This window comes from Salmo salar, chromosome 06, assembly GCF_965601325.2.
Source record: "Salmo salar chromosome 06, fSalSal1, whole genome shotgun sequence".
NCBI lineage: Eukaryota > Metazoa > Chordata > Actinopteri > Salmoniformes > Salmonidae > Salmo > Salmo salar.
Genome location: NC_138296.1, coordinates 11,920,622 through 11,942,715, shown reverse-complemented (window position 1 = coordinate 11,942,715; position 22,094 = coordinate 11,920,622). Strand labels below are relative to the sequence as shown.

The following is a 22,094-nucleotide window of genomic DNA, read 5'->3' as shown; positions in this document are numbered from 1 at the left end:
GATTCCTCATATTATCTGGACTATCCTTGGCAACATATCTTCCAAAAACCAAATCAGTAAACCGCTACTTCTTCCTCTATATGAGTATAGTGTACAAATGCAGGGTATTTTTCTGTTCATATCGTGTTTGTTTTGAGTAAACAGGTTAAGTATATAACTGAATGACTGACTTCATAAAGATGGATTTTTTGACCGAGCATTTCTTGGTGTTTTACTCAGGGGCCCTCCCAGACAGTAATATCTTTCTTCACTCATGTTTCTGCAGCATCACGTCTGTTGTGTTGTTGTGTGTGAATCTGGTAATAATCGTCTGTTGTGTTGTTGTGTGAATCTGGTAATAATCATCTGTTGTGTTGTTGTGTGTGAATCTGGTAATAATCGTCTGTTGTGTTGTTGTGTGTGAATCTGGTAATAATCGTCTGTTGTGTTGTTGTGTGTGAATCTGGTAATAATCGTGTGCCGGGGACAAAAATAAACATCACATTATTTATCATATAATTTCTCTACACATTATAAATATATCATCACATATATTAATATATATGTATAATGAAGATTTGCCTTTACATTAAGCTTTACCTCTTAGGTTTATACACATATTAATGTACAGTTCTTTGTATTTACACTATAGGGTCAAAGATCACAGAGCCTGAAATACAGAGCCTGAAATACAGAGCCTGGACAACAGAGCTTGAACTACAGAGCCTGGACTACAGAGCCTGGACTACAAATCCTGAAATACAAAGCCTGAAATACAGAGCCTGAACGACATAGCCTGAACGCTGCCGACCCGAGCCTGGATTACAGAGTCGGAACTACAGAGTCGGAACTACAGAGTCGGAACTACAGAGTCGGAACTACAGAGTCGGAACTACAGAGTCGGAACTACAGAGTCGGCCGAGCGGCTACAGAGTCCGGCCGAGCCGGCTACAGAGTCCGGACTACAGAGTCCGGACACAGGTCCGACAGAGCCTGAAATACAGAGCCTGGACCAGGTAGCCTGAAATACAGATCCTAGACTACAGAGCCTGAAATACAGATCCTGAAATACAGATCCTGAAATACAGAGCCTGGAATACAGAGCCTGGAGTTAAGAGAGAAACATCGTTAGAACCTGAAGCAGTCTTTGTAACTTTTGGATCTGATTGGTTGTTTTATGAGCAGTTTTGAGGAGGAACCTAATAGGTCCTCTGAGACTGACCCCTCTGTATCAAGCTCTAATACCTATTTCACACTATCTTGCAAACCCAAACAGTACTGTGCTGGCTTGGATACTTTCCTTTTAAAAGGTTCTTTCCAGCATAGACCCAGCAGCTTTAGTGGAGGAGTAACCAGGCCAGAACAAAACAGCTTGGTTCTGCTCAGCTCAGAAGTGTGAAAAAGGTAACATTTCTCTCCCCAGTCTGAAAGGTGTGATGTCACTCCCCAGTCTGAAAGGTGTGATGTCACTCCCCAGTCTGAAAGGTGTGATGTCACTCCCCAGTCTGAAAGGTATGATGTCACTCCCCAGTCTGAAAGGTATGATGTCTCTCCCAGTCTGAAAGGTATGATGTCACTCCCTAGTCTGAAAGGTATGATGTCAGTCCTCCTCTAATGTCAGTCCCCAGTCTGAAAGGTATGATGTCACTCCCCAGTCTGAAAGGTAAGATGTCTCTCCCAAGTCTGAAAGGTATGATGTCACTCCCCAGTCTGAAAGTGTCACACCCTGATCTGTTTCACCTGTCCTTGTGATTGTCTCCACCCCCTCCAGGTGTCGCTGATTTTCCACAGTGTATTTATCCCTGTGTGTCCTGTCTCTCTGTGCCAGTTGGTGTTGTATGTTTTTTTCAAGTAAACCAGCGTTTTCCCCGTTCTCCTGGTTTATGCTTTTCTCCTTTTTCTAGTCCTCCCGGTTTTGACCCTTGCCTGATTCTGGACTATGTACCCGCCTGCCTGACAATTCTGCCTGCCTTGACCACGAGCCTGTCTGCCACTCTGTACCTCCTGGACTCTGATCTGGTTTTGACCTTTTGCCTGTCCACGACCATTCTCTTGCCTACTCCTTTTGGATTAATAAACATTGTACGCCTCCAACCCTCTTCCTCCTGTGTCTACATCTGGGTCTCGCCTTGTGTCATGATAGAAAGGTATGATGTCACTCCTCAGTCTGAAAGGTATGATGTCACTCCCCAGTCTGAAAGGTATGATGTCACTCCCCAGTCTGAAAGGTATAATGTCACTCCTCAGTCTCTGTGAGCACAGCTCTGCTATTGGATCCAGAAAGGTTTTAAGCAATAAGGGGCCTTCATTTTGGGGACATAAATCAAATGGCTAGTTAGTATTAGGGACCCAACTCGAAAACATATTTCATGTGCATCATTATTGTCTAACGATACAGTTTGATAGTTTAACACCCCTTCTGAGAACAGCAACAATGCACTGAGTTCCATTCCAAAGACATTATAATACTGTGCTGGTGAAAATATGTGCATGAATTCAACTTTAACCCTGTACAAATAAATTATTGCTACTTGCAAAGCAAACCTACAGATGTCTCCTAACTGTGTATCAATTCAGATATGTGTACATGGGGGAGACGTGGGAAGAATAGGGACTGGGGCCAGGAGTGACACAGACATCAGGGATGGGGTCCATTCCATTTCAATTCAGTCATTCAGAAAGTAAACAGTTTACTTCCTAAATTGACTGAATTGAAATGGAATGGACCCAAACCCTCCCCAGAATAGGGTTAGTTATGCACTTCATACTGCATTCATACTGCACTTCATACTGCATTCACACTGCATTCATACTGCATTCATACTGCACTTCATACTGCACTTCATACTGCATTCATACTGCATTATTCAATAGTTCATCATCATCTCTATAGTGTGCAGGAAACTAGGACTAATAACTCTCTCATCATATTACCCTGTTAGGAATACAGTACACTACACACAATGACCCTCAAGACCCACTTTACCCACACATCTACCCAACCAGTCAGACCCACTTTACCCACACATCTACCCAACCAGTCAGACCTACTTTACCCACAGTCAGACCCACTTTACCCACACATCTACCCAACCAGTCAGACCCACTTTACCCACACATCTACCCAACCAGTCACCCACACATCTACCCAACCAGTCAGGTTACGAGTTTCCTTCCTTTAGGGTCAGGCCCAACTATTTGTGAGTATGCGATGCATGTATTGCAATTTGAGTGCAGGCTTTTCATATAAGGCAAAAAAAATTACTTAAAAAGTCACAAAAAATACTGAGCACTTTTTCAAAGAGAGGAAAAAAACTGTAGTATCCACAAAGCAAAACTAGAATATAATACTGAACATGGCATTAATACTCCTCCATATAATCCATATGTCTTCTTCCTTCCAAAGGCAACTGGTCCTTCTCTATATGGCATGTGGTGTGTTATTGTTTCCTCACATTGAGTTTACATTACTATTTGCGTAATATTTCTAAGAAATGAGTTTTGCTTGAAGCCTGCAGGTATAGCACAATGTGGGGGGGATTCAGTCCTGGAGTTCCAGGTCAGAGGTCAGGTTTCAGACCTGGAGTTCGAGGTCATGGTTCAGTCCTGGAGTTCCAGGTCAGAGGTCATGGTTCAGTCCTGGAGTTCCAGGTCAGAGGTCAGGGTTCAGACCTGGAGTTCCAGGTCAGAGGTCAGGGTTCAGTCCTGGAGTTCCAGGTCAGAGGTCAGGGTTCAGTCCTGGAGTTCCAGGTCAGAGGTCATGGTTCAGACCTGGAGTTCCAGGTCAGAGGTCATGGTTCAGACCTGGAGTTCCAGGTCAGAGGTCAGGGTTCAGTCCTGGAGTTCCAGGTCAGAGGTCATGGTTCAGACCGGGAGTTTCAGGTCAAAGGTCAGGTGAGCATTGTGGTGTATAAGAAGATGCCTTGTTTGTTTGTTTTGTCTGGGAGCGTCGTGGCAGTGCGGTGTGAGCGAGCGAGCATTACAGTCTAACAGTATGTACAGCTAGCTGGATGTAGGAGCGCCACGGTGCCAGCCTCGGGCGAGCTCTGATGATATCACATCATAGGGCTGTCTCAGGGTAATGATGTCATAAGGTGGTGTCCTGGGGTTCGTCGTCCTCAGGGACGGCGTAGGGGTCGTGGTCGGGGTTATCGTCTCTCCCCGGGGGAGGAGAGTGTGTCACCGCTCCGTAGCGCCTGCAGGGGGCAGCACCGCTGAACTCGTCGATGAGGCTGTCCAGGTTCACATTGATGGAGGGGATTTCATAATTGAAGTAATCTAATGATGGCATGGTTAGTGGGTTGGCATGGCGACAGAGGTGGGATGTGATTATTATGGTGTGGTGGTGGTGAAGAGAAGCATGAAGAGGAGGAGGGCGTATGGTGATGATGGTGTGTAAAAAAGGAATAAAGCAGAAAGGAAATTTAGTTTTTTGAGTTATAAAAAACTGCATTCTGTTGTTGTTGTTTGAAGAAAGCAGCAGCAGGTAAGTATGCTATGTTGGTCTCTGACACATTCTACACAGGGAGGTAGTCATACTGTGTTACTGGGCTAGTACTAATAACACCAGAGACATCTGGAGAAGCTAGGTCTATAACAGGGAGGTAGTCATACTGTGTTACTGGGCTAGTACTAATAACACCAGAGACATCTGGAGAAGCTAGGTCTATAACAGGGAGGTAGTCATACTGTGTTACTGGGCTAGTACTAATAACACCAGAGACATCTGGAGAAGCTAGGTCTATAACAGGGAGGTAGTCATACTGTGTTACTGGGCTAGTACTAATAACACCAGAGACATCTGGAGAAGCTAGGTCTATAACAGGGAGGTAGTCATACTGTGTTACTGGGCTAGTAGTAATAACACCAGAGACATCTGGAGCAGCTAGGTCTATAACAGGGAGGTAGTCATACTGTGTTACTGGGCTAGTACTAATAACACCAGAGACATCTGGAGAAGCTAGGTCTATAACAGGGAGGTAGTCATACTGTGTTACTGGGCTAGTACTAATAACACCAGAGACATCTGGAGAAGCTAGGTCTATAACAGGGAGGTAGTCATACTGTGTTACTGGGCTAGTACTAATAACACCAGAGACATCTGGAGAAGCTAGGTCTATAACAGGGAGGTAGTCATACTGTGTTACTGGGCTAGTACTAATAACACCAGAGACATCTGGAAAAGCTAGGTCTATAACAGGGAGGTAGTCATACTGTGTTACTGGGCTAGTAGTAATAACACCAGAGACATCTGGAGAAGCTAGGTCTATAACAGGGAGGTAGTCATACTGTGTTACTGGGCTAGTACTAATAACACCAGAGACATCTGGAGAAGCTAGGTCTATAACAGGGAGGTAGTCATACTGTGTTACTGGGCTAGTAGTAATAACACCAGAGACATCTGGAGCAGCTAGGTCTATAACAGGGAGGTAGTCATACTGTGTTACTGGGCTAGTACTAATAACACCAGAGACATCTGGAGAAGCTAGGTCTATAACAGTGCGCAGGTCCTTTGTGCTGCTGTCCAAAATAATAACGAAAAGTTAATTCAATTTTGTTCAGTGAAATAAAATAACACGTTTTCCAAATTATTTCACAATGACACAAAACTTAAAAGAAAAACGTTTACAACAACGACCAGATTGCTGTATTGACCACAGAGGCAACAAGATGTAAGTGGATTGGGCACTAAGACATCGAAGCTTGAATGAACAACGGGAATCATCTCTATGAATGTGTCCTAAATTGCACCTTATTCCCTATGTAGTGCACTACTTTTGACCAGAGCCCTATATAGGGAATAGGGGGCCATTTGGGATATACACAATATTATGAGGGAGGGATTTAGTCTACTTGTTTGGTAATTTGCTGAGGTATTGCTGCAGCTGCTGGACAGCAATAATAACCAGAGAATGATGACCATCTTCCACTGTGTCAGAATGAGATGGAGCAGGAGGCGATGCTGTCAGAGGGAAAGCAGTGAAACAGACGGAGCACTGAGCAGGAGGTGATGCTGTCAGAGGGAGGGCAGTAAAACAGATCGGTTTGTCCTGAAGCAATGGGTCTGGGATGTGGGTCACCTGGGGGTTACCTGTGAGCCCACACGCCTGTCCTGTAGCAGGGGCGATGTTTGTTGGAATGGGGATGGTGAAAAGGGGCGAAGCGTTAAAGATGGACCTTCGGAGGAAGCAACAGCGTCTGCAATGGTGAGCCCTGCAGTACGTGATGCGCTCTAGGGAGTCCATAAGCCATGCATATAGTATGTACAGTCTGAACAACAGCATGCCGATTAAAGTAACACCAACAGAATGGGACAGCTAGCTAGCGTTAGCATGGCTGATACTGTAACACCAACAGAATGGGGCAGCTAGCTAGTGTTAGCATGGCTAACATCAACAGAATGGAGCAGCTAGCTAGTGTTAGCATGGCTGATATTGTAAACCCACTGAATGGGGCAGCATGACTGATAATGTAACACCAACAGAAAGGGGCAGCTAGCTAGCGTTAGCATAGCTGATACTGTACACCAACAGAATGGGGCAGCTAGCTAGAGTTAGCATGGCTAACATCAACAGAATGGGGCAGCTAGCTAGCGTTAGCATGGCTGATATTGTAAACCCACTGAATGGGGCAGCATGACTGATACTGTAACACCAACAGAAAGGGGCAGCTAGCTAGCGTTAGCATAGCTGATACTGTACACCAACAGAATGGGCCAGCTAGCTAGAGTTAGCATGGCTAACATCAACAGAATGGGGCAGCTAGCTAGCGTTAGCATGGCTGATATTGTAAACCCACTGAATGGGGCAGCTAGCTACTGTTAGCATGGCTGATACTGTAACACCAACAGAATTGGGCAGATAGCTAGTGTTAGCATGGCTGATACTGTGACACAAACAGAATGGGGCAGCTAGCTAGCATTAGCATGGCTGGCTGATAGCTAGCTGTTTAGCTGTATGCATGTTTGAAGCAGGCTGCAGGAGAACCCAGAGGCAGCCACAGCACCAGGTCAGGTGGGGCGAGGCGGGCGGAGCGGTGAGAGATGGAGCGTAGTACAGTAACGTTACTGGCGGGCGTGGTCAAATCTGGCTTACCCTAAACGTCCCCCTCACACTTAGCCCACACCACACTGACTCCCCTGGCCTCACACGGCTGGTACACAACATAGTAGCAGGTAGAGCAGAGCAGGGGAACAAGAGAATCATGAATAGAACACAGGGACACAGAGAATGACTGGTATTGATACTGACAGGTAGAACAGAGAACCTCATAGAATATTAGAATTAGATTTCTATGGAACACCTCAGATCATAATTATGACATCAGACAAGAAGTAGGCCTATCTGAGTAACCACTTCTTCAATAAGCCTGGTTGCCAGTCTGTTAATGCTCTCTTGCCAACTCCTTGTGGAATTGCTTGCCAATGTGCAATGGGATTGGAAAGAGCACAAACAGGTCTGGGACCAGCCTAGAATGAGCCATGTTTGTCCTGAGAGAGTAAGCATAGAATTAGAATGACTAGAATAGATATTCCCCTTTCAAGTCAACATTCCATGATGAGTGGAACAATGTCGACTATATTCATGGATTGCATGTTGTGTCACAACATCGTTATGAAGATTCTCTTGAGTCCTGGTGCCCGACTGAAGGTCAATGCATTGTCAATGGGCACTGATAAAGATCTAGCCGAAAGTGCATTATACTGGGCTTGGAAACCCAATGACATTTCAAAAGGAGACAAGCTATTAGTAGGAAAACCTTTTCTTATCACTGTGATGAAGCCAGATTGACCTTAGATGCAGTATAACTTTACCTAGCTAGCTGAGATTGAGGGACAGTCCTGGGTTTTTGCTAGCTAACGTTAGCATTGCTAGACATTTCTGACTAACTTTGATAGCTAATCTCTCTAAAGTGAATTTGATGGCATCCTAATGATGGCAAACTTGTTTCCTACTAATTATTTGCTGACTTTGGCAATATCGTCGTATTTCCAGGCCACTATAGTGTAATCTATAGTGTAATTTAGACTAAACAGTCATTAGCCTCCATTCAGAATGACTTAGCATCACTCGACTTTCAGGCACCACAATGGCTGAGACGTTCATAACAATGCACGATGCGACCAAATGACGGTGAATACACTGTCAAATTGCCGTGGTATGAGGGGGTTTGTCTCTTCTAGTCATTCTATTTCTATGCGTGTAAGCCTGGGACCTACCTAGCTCTGTCGTACTGTATGAGGGATAAACAGAGAGGAAGCACATGATGAATCTAATGGAAACTTCCATACAAGCAGGACATCGCTATGCTTCCCTGATGTTTCCTCACAATACTTAGAAACATCAGCACATAACACAAGCAATGGATACATAGTGTTGTTTTCTCTCTACAATGTGCAACAAAATCTTAATATTTACAACATATTGTTCTTCTCGGACGACTGCGTCTGTCTGTCTAAATAAAGGCCACCGTTATTCAATAATACATTATTTTATAGAACTGGTGAGTCAGTAATGATAGGATGCTGATTTTCCTAGTCCTACTAGCTACACTTGTCCACCGTCTCCATTGGACAGTGCCACAGCCAGTCTGAGAGCGGGACGCGGCTGCATCGTCCCTGACACCACCTGTGGTGGTTGGGGCGGTGGTAGTGGTGGTGTCGTTGCCGTGGTTACGTGATCATCATGTTGTTTACCTGTGGACATGCTCTCCCCGGGGGACAGTCCGTCCAGGATGCCCTGCTCCAGGGGCCCAGGGCCAACAGGGGTGGCCCCCGGCTGAGGGACGTTGGGCGGCTGAGGAGGGGGTAGGCTGGGCCTCTGCCGGGGCTTAGGGGTGGGCCGAGATTTGCCCAGCGTGCCGGTCAGAGAAGGGGGGGAGGACAGGGACCCCAGGGACCCTAGGGAGCCACAGAGAGGGGTCTGACCGGGGGAGGAGGCCCCTAGTCCTCCAGGGGCCTGTGGGGGACCGGCCAGTCCATAGGGGGAGGGGGTGCTGGGAGGGGTGGGGGACAGGCTGACCGGCGATGGCTGACCTGTGGACTGGTCCGAAATCCCACCAGAACCACCCGACTGGCCGTACCCAGCTGGAACCTTTGGAGGGATCGGGGCCAGCTTCTTAGAGCCTGGAGACAGAAAAGAAGAGAGTTAACATGAACATGAATATCTAAAGTAAATTAACATCTAAAAATAAGCCTACCTTTATACCAGGGGTTGAAACCGGTTCAGGGAACAGAACCGAAAACCGGAAAATAAAGACATTATTTGAGGAACAGAACCCGAACCAAAAACAAAAGTGATCTATACTGTTCCGGAACAGAACAGTTATTTTAACAACATGGGAACCGGTTAATAAAGTTATTTTATGTTCCGGGCATTTTTTTCCAGTCCCACAAAAATCGCAACAAAGCGCCTATGCAAAGCCCTCACTCTGTCACTCAGAAACGTATTCCAGCGTCTGCCTGCCAGCTGGAAATCTTTTCCAGTGGGTGTGTGTAGGTTACTTGCCCCTCCCCTCTGAAGCAGGTACTGTAGCCTACTGACAATGTTACAAGTATGATTCAGCAATTAGGGAGAGATGTTTAATTGGAGAAGAATGGATTGACTTTTCAATGCTGGTTAAGGATACTATTGTTATCGTGTTTCACATTGGATTTATTAACCATAAAAAGGTAAGACGTGTTCTTAATTCTAGTGTTGCTCTGCACACACAAGCTTGTTAGCTAGCTTGCTACGTTCCTCCATAGAAGCCTCTCCTCTGTAGGCATAATTCTTTGAGCCTAATTCAGATAATGCATGTCATAACAAGATGGCCAGCGCTTCAAAGCAAGCTTCCTCCATCATCTCTCGCTCTCCTCACCCTCAACATTTCAGTTGCATCTTGTGCCCTCCACTGTGACTGGCACAGTGTGTGTATCTGTCTTTCATTATGATTAAACCATGCTGTTACGGCAAAATATAATTTGCTCTAAACCATTTTCCTCTTCAGATTAAATTGCTTACCTGCTCCACAGCAAGCTTCTCTATCCGCACTGATTGGTGAAGTAATTTAATGTTGAGCTAAATGTCTAAAGGAACAGAAAGGAACGATATAAACCTGTACTTTTGTCTGGTTCGAACCAGTTCAGAACTTTATTTTGCTGGTCAGAACAATGGAACGGAACAAAAATAAATAAAGGGTTCTGTTCAGAACAAAAATCGATTGGAAAATCATTTTGGTTCCAACCCCAGTTTTATACAGTAAAACAAATTAACATAAACATTTTGATAACCAACAAATTAGATAAGACATGTATAATACATGAAGGATCATGTTGAATGGAGAATCTCTATGGACCGTGTTCAGGACTTAATCCAGCAACAAGCTTACTATGAATCCTTCCAAAACCCGCTCAAAGTCATACGTTTGCTGTATAGGTAAAACAACAAGAATCCAAAGATATTGATCCGACTGTGACGTTGAACCGCTGACCTTTGCGCATGGTGTGTGGGCTGTGTTCTGTGGAATGGGGCGACTGGCTGCAGCTCTGCTGGCCAGCACCAGGGGGCACCGTCGGACCTGCCACCTGCACCCCCTTGTGACCAATCACTGGAGAGCTCTCCTTACTCCTCAGTGTACTGGTGAAGGAGAGAGGATGTTAGGCTGTTGTCACTGTTCACTTATAGATAGATGTCAAACTACATCGCAACATCATCGCTACAGAAAACGTCCTTCATTTATTTGACCATTATTTTAACAGGGTCCACTGAGAATAAGGTCTCTTTTACAAGGGAGCCCTTCTTAATTGTCATCATCATAATCATCATCATCATATAACCTTAATGTCAGTGGTCTCCAACCTACTACATAGTATCTGGGTCTGTTGTGTTGCTGTAACCTACTACATAGTATCTGGGTCTGTTGTGTTGCTGTAACCTACTACATAGTATCTGGGTCTGTTGTGTTGCTGTAACCTACTACATAGTATCTGCGTCTGTTGTGTTGCTGTAACCTACTACATAGTATCTGGGTCTGTTGTGTTGCTGTAACCTACTACATAGTATCTGCGTCTGTTGTGTTGCTGTAGTTGGGGGGGAGCTGACTGGTAATAATAAAAATTATGGCTAGCTCCCATCATATCAATCCTTCAACACCTATATAGGGGTCACTAGAGAGTGTGTACTTCAGAGGGTATAGGGGACACTAGAGTCTACCAGTGTGAACAGTATAGGGGACACTAGAGTCTACCAGTGTGAACAGTATAGGGGACACTAGAGTCTACCAGTGTGAACAGTATAGGGGACACTAGAGTCTACCAGTGTGAACAGTATAGGGGACACTAGAGTCTACCCGTGTGAACAGTATAGGGGACACTAGAGTCTACCAGTGTGAACAGTATAGGGGACACTAGACTCTACCAGTGTGAACAGTATAGGGGACACTAGAGTCTACCAGTGTGAACAGTATAGGGGACACTAGAGTCTACCAGTGTGAACAGTATAGGGGACACTAGAGTCTACCAGTGTGAACAGTATAGGGGACACTAGAGTCTACCAGTGTGAACAGTATAGGGGACACTAGAGTCTACCAGTGTGAACAGTATAGGGGACACTAGAGTCTACCAGTGTGAACAGTATAGGGGACACTAGAGTCTACCAGTGTGAACAGTATAGGGGACACTAGAGTCTACCAGTGTGAAAAGTATAGGGGACACTAGAGTCTACCAGTGTGAACAGTATAGGGGACACTAGAGTCTACCCGTGTGAACAGTATAGGGGACACTAGAGTCTACCAGTGTGAACAGTATAGGGGACACTAGAGTCTACCAGTGTGAACAGTATAGGGGACACTAGAGTCTACCCGTGTGAACAGTATAGGGGACACTAGAGTCTACCAGTGTGAACAGTATAGGGGACACTAGAGTCTACCAGTGTGAACAGTATAGGGGACACTAGAGTCTACCAGTGTGAACAGTATAGGGGACACTAGACTCTACCAGTGTGAACAGTATAGGGGACACTAGAGTCTACCAGTGTGAACAGTATAGGGGACACTAGAGTCTACCAGTGTGAACAGTATAGGGGACACTAGAGTCTACCAGTGTGAACAGTATAGGGGACACTAGAGTCTACCAGTGTGAACAGTATAGGGGACACTAGAGTCTACCAGTGTGAACAGTATAGGGGACACTAGAGTCTACCAGTGTGAACAGTATAGGGGACACTAGAGTCTACCAGTGTGAACAGTATAGGGGACACTAGAGTCTACCAGTGTGAAAAGTATAGGGGACACTAGAGTCTACCAGTGTGAACAGTATAGGGGTTTGTGTGAATGAGGAGTCACAGAGAGCGGAAGGGAACATCACCAAGCAGGCTGCTTCTGAAATGTTGACGTAGGCGGCGTCCCAAGTGGCACCCTATTCACTACATAGTGCACTACTTTTGACCAGATCTCTATGGCCTCTTATCCAAAGTAGTGCACTACTTTTGACCAGAGCTCTATGGCCCCTTGTCCAAAGTAGTGCTACTATGTACGGAATAGGGTGCCATTTGAGACTGTGACATAGACAGAAGTGGTATGACTCCTGCTGCCCTACTACGTCTAGTGGTATTGACTCTACTGGAACACTGGACACAGGACACTGGACACTGCTAAATAGTCAATTACCCAAACTATCTTGCACTGACCTGAACCACACTCACTAGACTATATAAATACACTCACTAGACTATATACACACGCACTAGACTATATATATATATATATATATATATATATATATATATTATATACACACACACTCACTAGACTATATATATACACTCACTAGACTATATACACACTCACTAGACTATATACACACTCACTAGATTTTATACACACTCAATAGACTATACACACACTCACTGGACTATATACACACTCATTAGACTATATACACACACTCACTAGACTATATACACTCACTAGACTATATACACACTCACTAGACTATATATACACTCACTAGACAATATATATACACTCACTAGACTATATACACACTCACTAGACTATATACACTCGCTAGACTATATACACTCGCTAGACTATATACACTCGCTAGACTATATACACTCGCTAGACTATATACACTCGCTAGACTATATATACACTCACTAGACTATATACACTCGTTAGACTATATATACACACTCTCTAGACTATATACACACTCACTAGACTATATACACTCGCTAGACTATATATACACACTCGCTAGACTATATACACACTCACTAGACAATATATATACACTCACTAGACTATATACACACTCACTAGACTATATACACTCGCTAGACTATATACACTCGCTAGACTATATACACTCGCTAGACTATATACACTCGCTAGACTATATATACACTCACTAGACTATATACACTCGTTAGACTATATATACACACTCTCTAGACTATATACACACTCACTAGACTATATATACCACTCAATAGACTATATATAGCACTCAATAGACTATACACACACTCACTAGACTATATACACACTCACTAGACTATATATACCACTCAATAGACTATACACACACTCACTAGACTATATACACACTCACTAGACTATATACACTCACTAGACTATATACACACTCACTAGACTATATATACCACTCAATAGACTATACACACACTCACTGGACTATATACACACTCACTAGACTATATACACTCACTAGACTATATACACACTCACTAGACTATATACACACTCACTAGACTATATATACCACTCAATAGACTATACACACACTCACTAGACTATATACACACTCACTAGACTATATATACCACTCAATAGACTATACACACACTCACTAGACTATATACACACTCACTAGACTATATACACTCACTAGACTATATACACACTCACTAGACTATATATACCACTCAATAGACTATACACACACTCACTGGACTATATACACACTCACTAGACTATATACACTCACTAGACTATATACACACTCACTAGACTATATACACACTCACTAGACTATATATACCACTCAATAGACTATACACACACTCACTAGACTATATACACACTCACTAGACTATATATACCACTCAATAGACTATACACACACTCACTAGACTATATACACACTCACTAGACTATATACACTCACTAGACTATATACACACTCACTAGACTATATATACACTCACTAGACTATAACACACTCACTGGACTATATACACACTCACTAGACTATATACACTCACTAGACTATATACACATCATAGGACTTATAAGCCTGACTTCCCACTCACTAGACTATTCACCTACTTCCCACTCCCATGATACACTACTGACTGATCACTATGCATATGACTGATTCACTGACTTATCACATCATTGGATGGTGACTGTGGATTTCTGAGCCTGAACACTCGCTAGACTATATACACTCGCTAGACTATATATACACACTCACTAAACTATATACACACTCACTAGACTATATATATATATATATATATATATACACTCACTAGACTATATATATACACTCACTAGACTATATATATATATACACTCACTAGACTATATACACTCGCTAGACTATATATACACTCACTAGACTATATACACTCGTTAGACTATATATACACACTCTCTAGACTATATACACACTCACTAGACTATATACACTCGCTAGACTATATATACACACTTTCTAGACTATATACACACTCACTGGACTATATACACACTCACTAGACTATATACACACTCACTACACTATATACACACTCACTACACTATATACCCTCGCTAGACTATATATACACACTCACTAAACTATATACACACTCACTAGACTATATATACACTCACTAGACTATATACACACTCACTAGACTATATATACCACTCAATAGACTATACACACACTCACTGGACTATATACACACTCACTAGACTATATATACCACTCAATAGACTATATATACCACTCAATAGACTATACACACACTCACTAGACTATATACACACTCACTAGACTATATATACCACTCAATAGACTATACACACACTCACTAGACTATATACACACTCACTAGACTATATACACTCACTAGACTATATACACACTCACTAGACTATATATACCACTCAATAGACTATACACACACTCACTGGACTATATACACACTCACTAGACTATATACACTCACTAGACTATATACACACTCACTAGACTATATACACACTCACTAGACTATATATACCACTCAATAGACTATACACACACTCACTAGACTATATACACACTCACTAGACTATATACACCTCACTAGACTATATACACTCATAGACTATACACACACTCACTAGACTATATACACACTCACTAGACTATATACACTCACTAGACTATATACACACTCACTAGACTATATATACCACTCAATAGACTATACACACACTCACTGGACTATATACACACTCACTAGACTATATACACTCACTAGACTATATACACACTCACTAGACTATATACACACTCACTAGACTATATACACACTCACTAGACTATATACACACTCACTAGACTATATACACATCATTGGATGGTGACTGTGGATTGATGAGCCTGAACTTCCCACTCCCATGTCATTGGATGGTGACTGTGGATTGCTGAGCCTGAACTTCCCACTCCCATGTCATTGGATGGTGACTGTGGATTGATGAGCCTGAACTTCCCACTCCCAGGTCATTGGATGGTGACTGTGGATTTCTGAGCCTGAACTTCCCACTCCCAGGTCATTGGATGGTGACTGTGGATTTCTGAGCCTGAACTTCCCACTCCCAGGTCATTGGATGGTGACTGTGGATTGATGAGCCTGAACTTCCCACTCCCAGGTCATTGGATGGTGACTATGGATCACAAGGGACATCACTTGAGCACAAGACTTGGATATTCTATTCCCCAGAAAAGTCCTCATCTTCTGATTGACTTCCAGATCTTCTTATTGACTTCCTGATCCTCTGATTGATTTCTTGATCTTCTGGTTGATTTCCTGGTTTTCTGATTGATTTCCTGATCTTCTGATTGATTTCCTGGTCTTCTGATTGATGTCCTGGTCTTCTGATTGACTTCATGGTCTTCTGATTGACTTCATGGTCTTCTGATTGACTTCCTAGTCTTCTGAATGACTTCCTGATTTTCTGATTGACTTCCTGATTTTCTGATTGACTTCCTGGTCTTCTGATTGACTTGATATAGTAAACAATTATGAGTTTGGAATATCCAAAAGTTGTGCATCAGTTGACCAGAAAAACCTTCACTACGATTTAAACTACATTAGTAATACATTAATATGCTTGTAGATAACCATATGCAGTGTTATTCATGCATTTATTTATTTTCTGTTCTGTGCAAAAGGCAGTAATATCCTCAGTTGCTAGGCAACTCCCTGGAGAGGCATCCCCTGGCAACGTGAATGTTACAGATTCTGAGATATGGGATTGGGGATCAGCAAAAATATGAGCCAGCAAGATAAAGGACATGGACAGGACATGTGGCCACCTGGAAGAAGAGCTGGTAAGCCCACGCTCTCGCTCTCTCTGCTCTCTCTCTGCTCTCTCTCTCTGCTCTCTCTCTGCTCTCTCTCTCTCTCTCTGTGGTGTAGTGGGTGGTGTCTCCATACCCTCCTGCATCTGTTTGCCTGTCTGTATGTCTGTCTCAGTGTCAGGGCAGGCAGCAGGTAGGCAGGACAGCTGCAGGGCAGACGAGCAGGCAGGCAGGCATTGTATTTACCTAGTCAGCCTGGGGAGTCCTCTCTCTCTGGCACAGGGACATGTAGCCCACAGCGGGGCGGCGGAGGACAGCAGGCTAGGGGGGTTGCCCATGCTCATGCCCAGGGACAGGTCATGACGGGCCAGTACCAGGGGGGTTTTCATGTAGAGGGGCGAGGCCTTAGCCATATCGGGGGGCAGGGGAGCATGAGGCGGCAGCGACATGTCACCTGGCAGCGGGTGGCCGTGCGGGAGGGCATGTTTGGAGGGGAAATGCAGGCAGCTGGGTTTGGGGTTCGAGTTGATGTCAAGCGAGGAAGAGGAGGAGGAAGAGGAGGAGGTGGGAGGCGGGAGAGGGGGGGTGAAGCCAGACCAGCGCAGCGGGAGAGGAGGGGAGCCGGGGGGCTGGGACTCTGGCCCTGGGGCCACGGGGCGAGGACAGGGTAGGACCTTGGGGTGGGGGTAGAAGTGGTGGGGGGCGGGGTGGGGTAGGGTGGAGGTGGGGTAGGGAGGGGGCGGCCGCTCCTCCCCTGGCCCGGGGGGAGGGTAGACATGAGAGGAGTCCGGCCGATTGGGCGACACGTCGTCTGAGCTGTAGGTATATAAAGAACAGAACAAAGAAGAAAGACCTGTAGCTGAACAGAGGGAGGGAGACACGGCAGCGGCGGTGGTGGTAGCAGTGTTGGTGGAGGTGGTGGTGGTGGTAGCAGTGGAGGTGGTGGTGGTAGCAGTGTTGGTGGAGGTGGAGGTGGTAGCAGTGTTGGTGGAGGTGGTAGCAGTGTTGGTGGTGGTGGTAGCAGTGTTGGTGGAGGTAGTGGTGGTAGCAGTGTTGGTGGTGGTGGTAGCAGTGTTGGTGGAGGTAGTGGTGGTAGCAGTGATGGTAGCAGTGGTGGTGGAGGTGGTGGTAGCAGTGATGGTAGCAGTGGTGGTGGAGGTGGTGGTGGTGGTGGTAGCAGTGGTGGTGGAGGTAGCAGTGGTGGTGGAGGTGGTGGTGGTGGTAGCAGTGTTGGTGGAGGTGGTAGCAGTGTTGGTGGAGGTAGTGGTGGTAGCAGTGGTGGTGGAGGTGGTGGTGGTGGTGGTAGCAGTGTTGGTGGAGGTGGTGGTGGTGGTAGCAGTGGTGGTGGAGGTGGTGGTGGTGGTGGTAGCAGTGTTGGTGGAGGTGGTGGTGGTAGCAGTGTTGGTGGAGGTGGTGGTGGTGGTAGCAGTGGTGGTGGAGGTGGTGGTGGTGGAGCAGTGTTGGTGGAGGTGGTAGCAGTGTTGGTGGAGGTAGTGGTGGTAGCAGTGATGGTAGCAGTGGTGGTGGAGGTGGTGGTGGTGGTGGTGGTAGCAGTGTTGGTGGAGGTGGTGGTGGTGGTAGCAGTGTTGGTGGAGGTGGTGGTGGTAGCAGTGATGGTAGCAGTGTTGGTGGAGGTGGTGGTGGTGGTGGTGGTAGCAGTGGTGGTGGAGGTGGTGGTGGTGGTGGTAGCAGTGTTGGTGGAGGTGGTGGGGGTAGCAGTGGTGGTGGAGGTGGTGGTGGTGGTAGCAGTGGTGGTGGAGGTGGTGGTGGTGGTGGTGGTAGCAGTGGTGGTGGAGGTGGTGGTGGTGGTGGTAGCAGTGTTGGTGGAGGTGGTGGGGGTAGCAGTGGTGGTGGAGGTGGTGGTGGTGGTAGCAGTGGTGGTGGAGGTGGTGGTGGTGGTAGCAGTGTTGATGGCGGCGGTGCGAGATGGTTCTTGTTGTGATTACTGAGGTGTTAGTTAGGTTGGTAGGTAGTTAGTTAGTGTCTAATCCAGATTAAAATTAAAAATCAGTGTTTGTTTTCTGGTGCGGAGAAGACAAACGTACGGTGGGGAGTGAACTAAGCCAAGCACACAGACTGCAGTCAGCTTTGTGAAGAGAAACAACAAGCAGAAAGAACAACAAAGCAAAAGAAAAAGGGATTCCCAAAGGAAAGAAAAGAGGGCTGCTGTGGAGCCTGTAAAACTCCCTCTGTGATCAACGTGTCTTCACACTGCAAGAGGCTATGGTGAAACAGTCTCTAACGAACTAGAAGGGAGGATAACCCAATTGGCTTTGACCTCTACAGTATGTAGTAGCCTGAGATTGGCCTTTATGTTTGACCACGGCACATATTCAGAAAGCGTCTCAGAGTAGGAGTGCTGATCTAGGATCAGGTCACCCTGTCCAGGTAATAATAATCATTACGAGTTTAAAGGCTAAACTGATCCTAGACCATCACTCCTACTCTGAGATGCTGAATGACTCTAATATGGGCCCACTCAGACACAAATTCAACATATAATGTTATAAAGTTCCCTCCGCCAGCCCAGGGCAGTGTGAGACAGACACAAAACCCTTTCATCTCCATTGGCTGAAAGAGCAACAGAGCAGGAAGGAGAATAAACCAGTCACAAGCCAGAACCAAGCACATCTTATAAACAGCCTTTCTGCAACACAGGAGCAACATTTCACATGGATGCAGCCATTATTAATTCAAACAATAACAAAATAGATGAATCAATCCCAGATTGCCACTTTAATGTGATATGAACTGTGATGGATTGTATTAATAACTGGTGCGGTTTAAGATGAGAGTAGAAATCAAAACGGTCAAAGTCACTCAGTGTGTGTCAGCAGAAAACCAAGTAGCCATGGCAACAGAGGTCAACTCAAGCCACACCACATCGCAGGGATCAGGTTGAATAATTACATGCTGTCTGAGACTTGTGGAGTGAAATGATATGTCACATTTAAATAAGGAAAACGTAAACGTATGTACTTCAAATAAAGTGTGTATGAAAACTTAAGGTGGGCTATAAACCATAGTGTACTCTCTCAAAACTGAAGGAACTTTAGCTAGCCCCTCTTTATAAACCTGACAGACTAAATGACAACGGTGAAGTGGAGGGACAGACGAGGAGAAACAGACAAACAGGAAAGAACCCCAAATCATGTCAGAGATGAGACGAGATTAACAAGTCTGTGAGACGTATAACAACAACAACACAACAACAACAACAACGGCTCAAATACTTCAAGACAAGTCATGGAGAGCTGGTGAAGATGATGATGATGATGAAGACGGGAGGAAGGTGGAGAGGAGGAATCCTCCATGGTGGTGGTGGTGGTGGGGACTTACCCGATCCGGTCCCTTTCCCCAGGTTGAGGTGGGGGTGAGGGGGACTGGGCCAGCTCTCCAGGCTGCTCCAGGATGAGGGAGTGGTCAGCAGGGGAGCCAGGACCCTGGACACTGGGAGGGGTGGACGAGGCCTTACGGGCCAGGGTGGACGAACCCTTACGGGACACCCAGGATGTGTCCATCACCCGGACACCCATACTGGGAGGGACAGAGACACATAAAACAAGAGACGGTCAGACAAGACGATTAAAAAACAAAACAAACTGTAGAGAAATAGAGAGTTGACAGGAGGAGGTCGACTAGAGGAGGTCAGGACTAGAGGAGGAGGAGGTCAGGACTAGAGGAGGAGGAGGTCAGGACTAGAGGAGGAGGAGGTCAGGACTAGAGGAGGAGGAGGTCAGGACTGGAGGAGGAGGAGGTCAGGACTAGAGGAGGAGGAGGTCAGGACTAGAGGAGGAGGAGGTCAGGACTAGAGGAGGAGGAGGTCAGGACTGGAGGAGGAGGTCAGGACTGGAGGAGGAGGTCAGGACTGGAGGAGGAGAACAGGACTGGAGGAGGAGGAGGTCAGGACTACAGGAGGAGGAGGTCAGGACTAGAGGAGGAGGTCAGGACTAGAGGAGGAGGTCAGGGGACTAGAGGAGGAGGAGGTCAGGACTAGAGGGGGAGGAGGTCAGGACTAGAGGAGGAGGAGGTCAGGACTAGAGGAGGAGGAGGTCAGGACTAGAGGAGGACCCATACAGTACCTTTGTATTTTCCTTATGCTGCTTTGACGGGGCAAAGAAATGAGAGGCACGTAAGAGACACATTCTGTTCATTTTCTATTCATACACAGAGGCTAGTTTAGAGGGCTATGGAGCTAGATAGAGGGTTAGGGAGCTACATAGAGGGTTAGGGAGCTACATAGAGGGTTAGGGAGCTAAGCTACATAGAGGGCTAGGGAGCTACATAGAGGGCTAGGGAGCTACATAGAGGGCTAGGGAGCTAAATAGAGGGTTATGGAGCTACATAGAGGGTTAGGGAGTTACATAAAGGGTTAGGGAGCTACATAGATGGCTAGGGAGCTACATAGAGGGTTAGGGAGCTACATAGGGGTTAGGGAGCTACATAGAGGGTTAGGGAGATACATACAGTCGTGGCCAAACGTTTTGAGAATGACACAAATATACATTTTCACAAAGTCTGCTGCCTCAGTTTGTATGATGGCAATTTGCATATACTACAGAATGTTATGAAGGGTGATCAGATGAATTGCAATTAATTGCAAAGTCCCTCTTTGCCATGCAAATGAACTGAATCCCCCAAAAACATGTCCACTGCATTTCAGCCCTGCCACAAAAGGACCAGCTGACATCATGTCAGTGATTCTCTCGTTAACACAGGTGTGAGTGTTGACGAGGACAAGGCTGGAGATCACTCTGTCATGTTGATTGAGTTCGAATTAACAGACTGGAAGCTTCAAAAGGAGGGTGGTGCTTGGAATCATTGTTCTTCCTCTCTGTCAACCATGGTTACCTGCAAGAAAACACGTGCCGTCATCATTGCTTTGCACAAAAAGGGCTTCGCAGGCAAAGATATTGCTGCCAGTAAGATTGCACCTAAATCAACCATTTATCGGATCATCAAGAGCTTCAAGGAGAGCGGTTCAATTGTTGTGAAGAAGGCTTCAGGGCGCCCAAGAAAGTCCAGCAAGCGCCAGGACCGTCTCCTAAAGTTGATTCAGCTGCAGGATCGGGGCACCACCAGTACAGAGCTTGCTCAGTAATGGCAGCAGGCGGGTGTGAGTGCGTCTGCACGCACAGTGAGGCAAAGACTTTTGGAGGATGGCCTGGTGTCAAGAAGGGCAGCAAAGAAGCCACTTCTCTCCAGGAAAAACATCAGGGACAGACTGATATTCTGCAAAAGGTACACGGATTGGACTGCTGAGGACTGGGGTAAAGTAATTTTCTCTGATATATCCCCTTTCCGATTGTTTGGGGCATCCGGAAAAAAGCTTGTCCGGAGAAGACAAGGTGAGTGCTACCATCAGTCCTGTGTCATGCCAACAGTAAAGCATCCTGAGACCATTCATGTGTGGGGTTGCTTCTCAGCTAAGGGAGTGGGCTCACTCACAATTTTGCCTAAGAACACAGCCATGAATAAAGAATGGTACCAACACATCCTCCGAGAGCAACTTCTCCCAACCATCCAGGAACAGTTTGGTGACGAACAATGC

General features: G+C 45.6%; 1 protein-coding gene across 1 annotated transcript in view; it reads right to left on the bottom strand.

The window, feature by feature from the left end:
• Window positions 1-472: 472 nt before the first annotated feature.
• The window catches only part of LOC106606243 (rho GTPase-activating protein 44), a 109,997-nt gene continuing 88,375 nt past the window's right edge, over window positions 473-22,094 (bottom strand). Inside the window, exons 17-20 of the mRNA XM_082976324.1 lie at window positions 19,883-20,080; window positions 10,450-10,595; window positions 8,675-9,103; window positions 473-4,257 (exon numbers count right to left, since the gene is read on the bottom strand). Of these exons, the coding sequence (XP_082832450.1) occupies window positions 4,067-4,257; window positions 8,675-9,103; window positions 10,450-10,595; window positions 19,883-20,080 (964 nt within the window). The 3' untranslated portion in view covers window positions 473-4,066. The remainder of the gene's footprint in view (window positions 4,258-8,674; window positions 9,104-10,449; window positions 10,596-19,882; window positions 20,081-22,094) is intronic.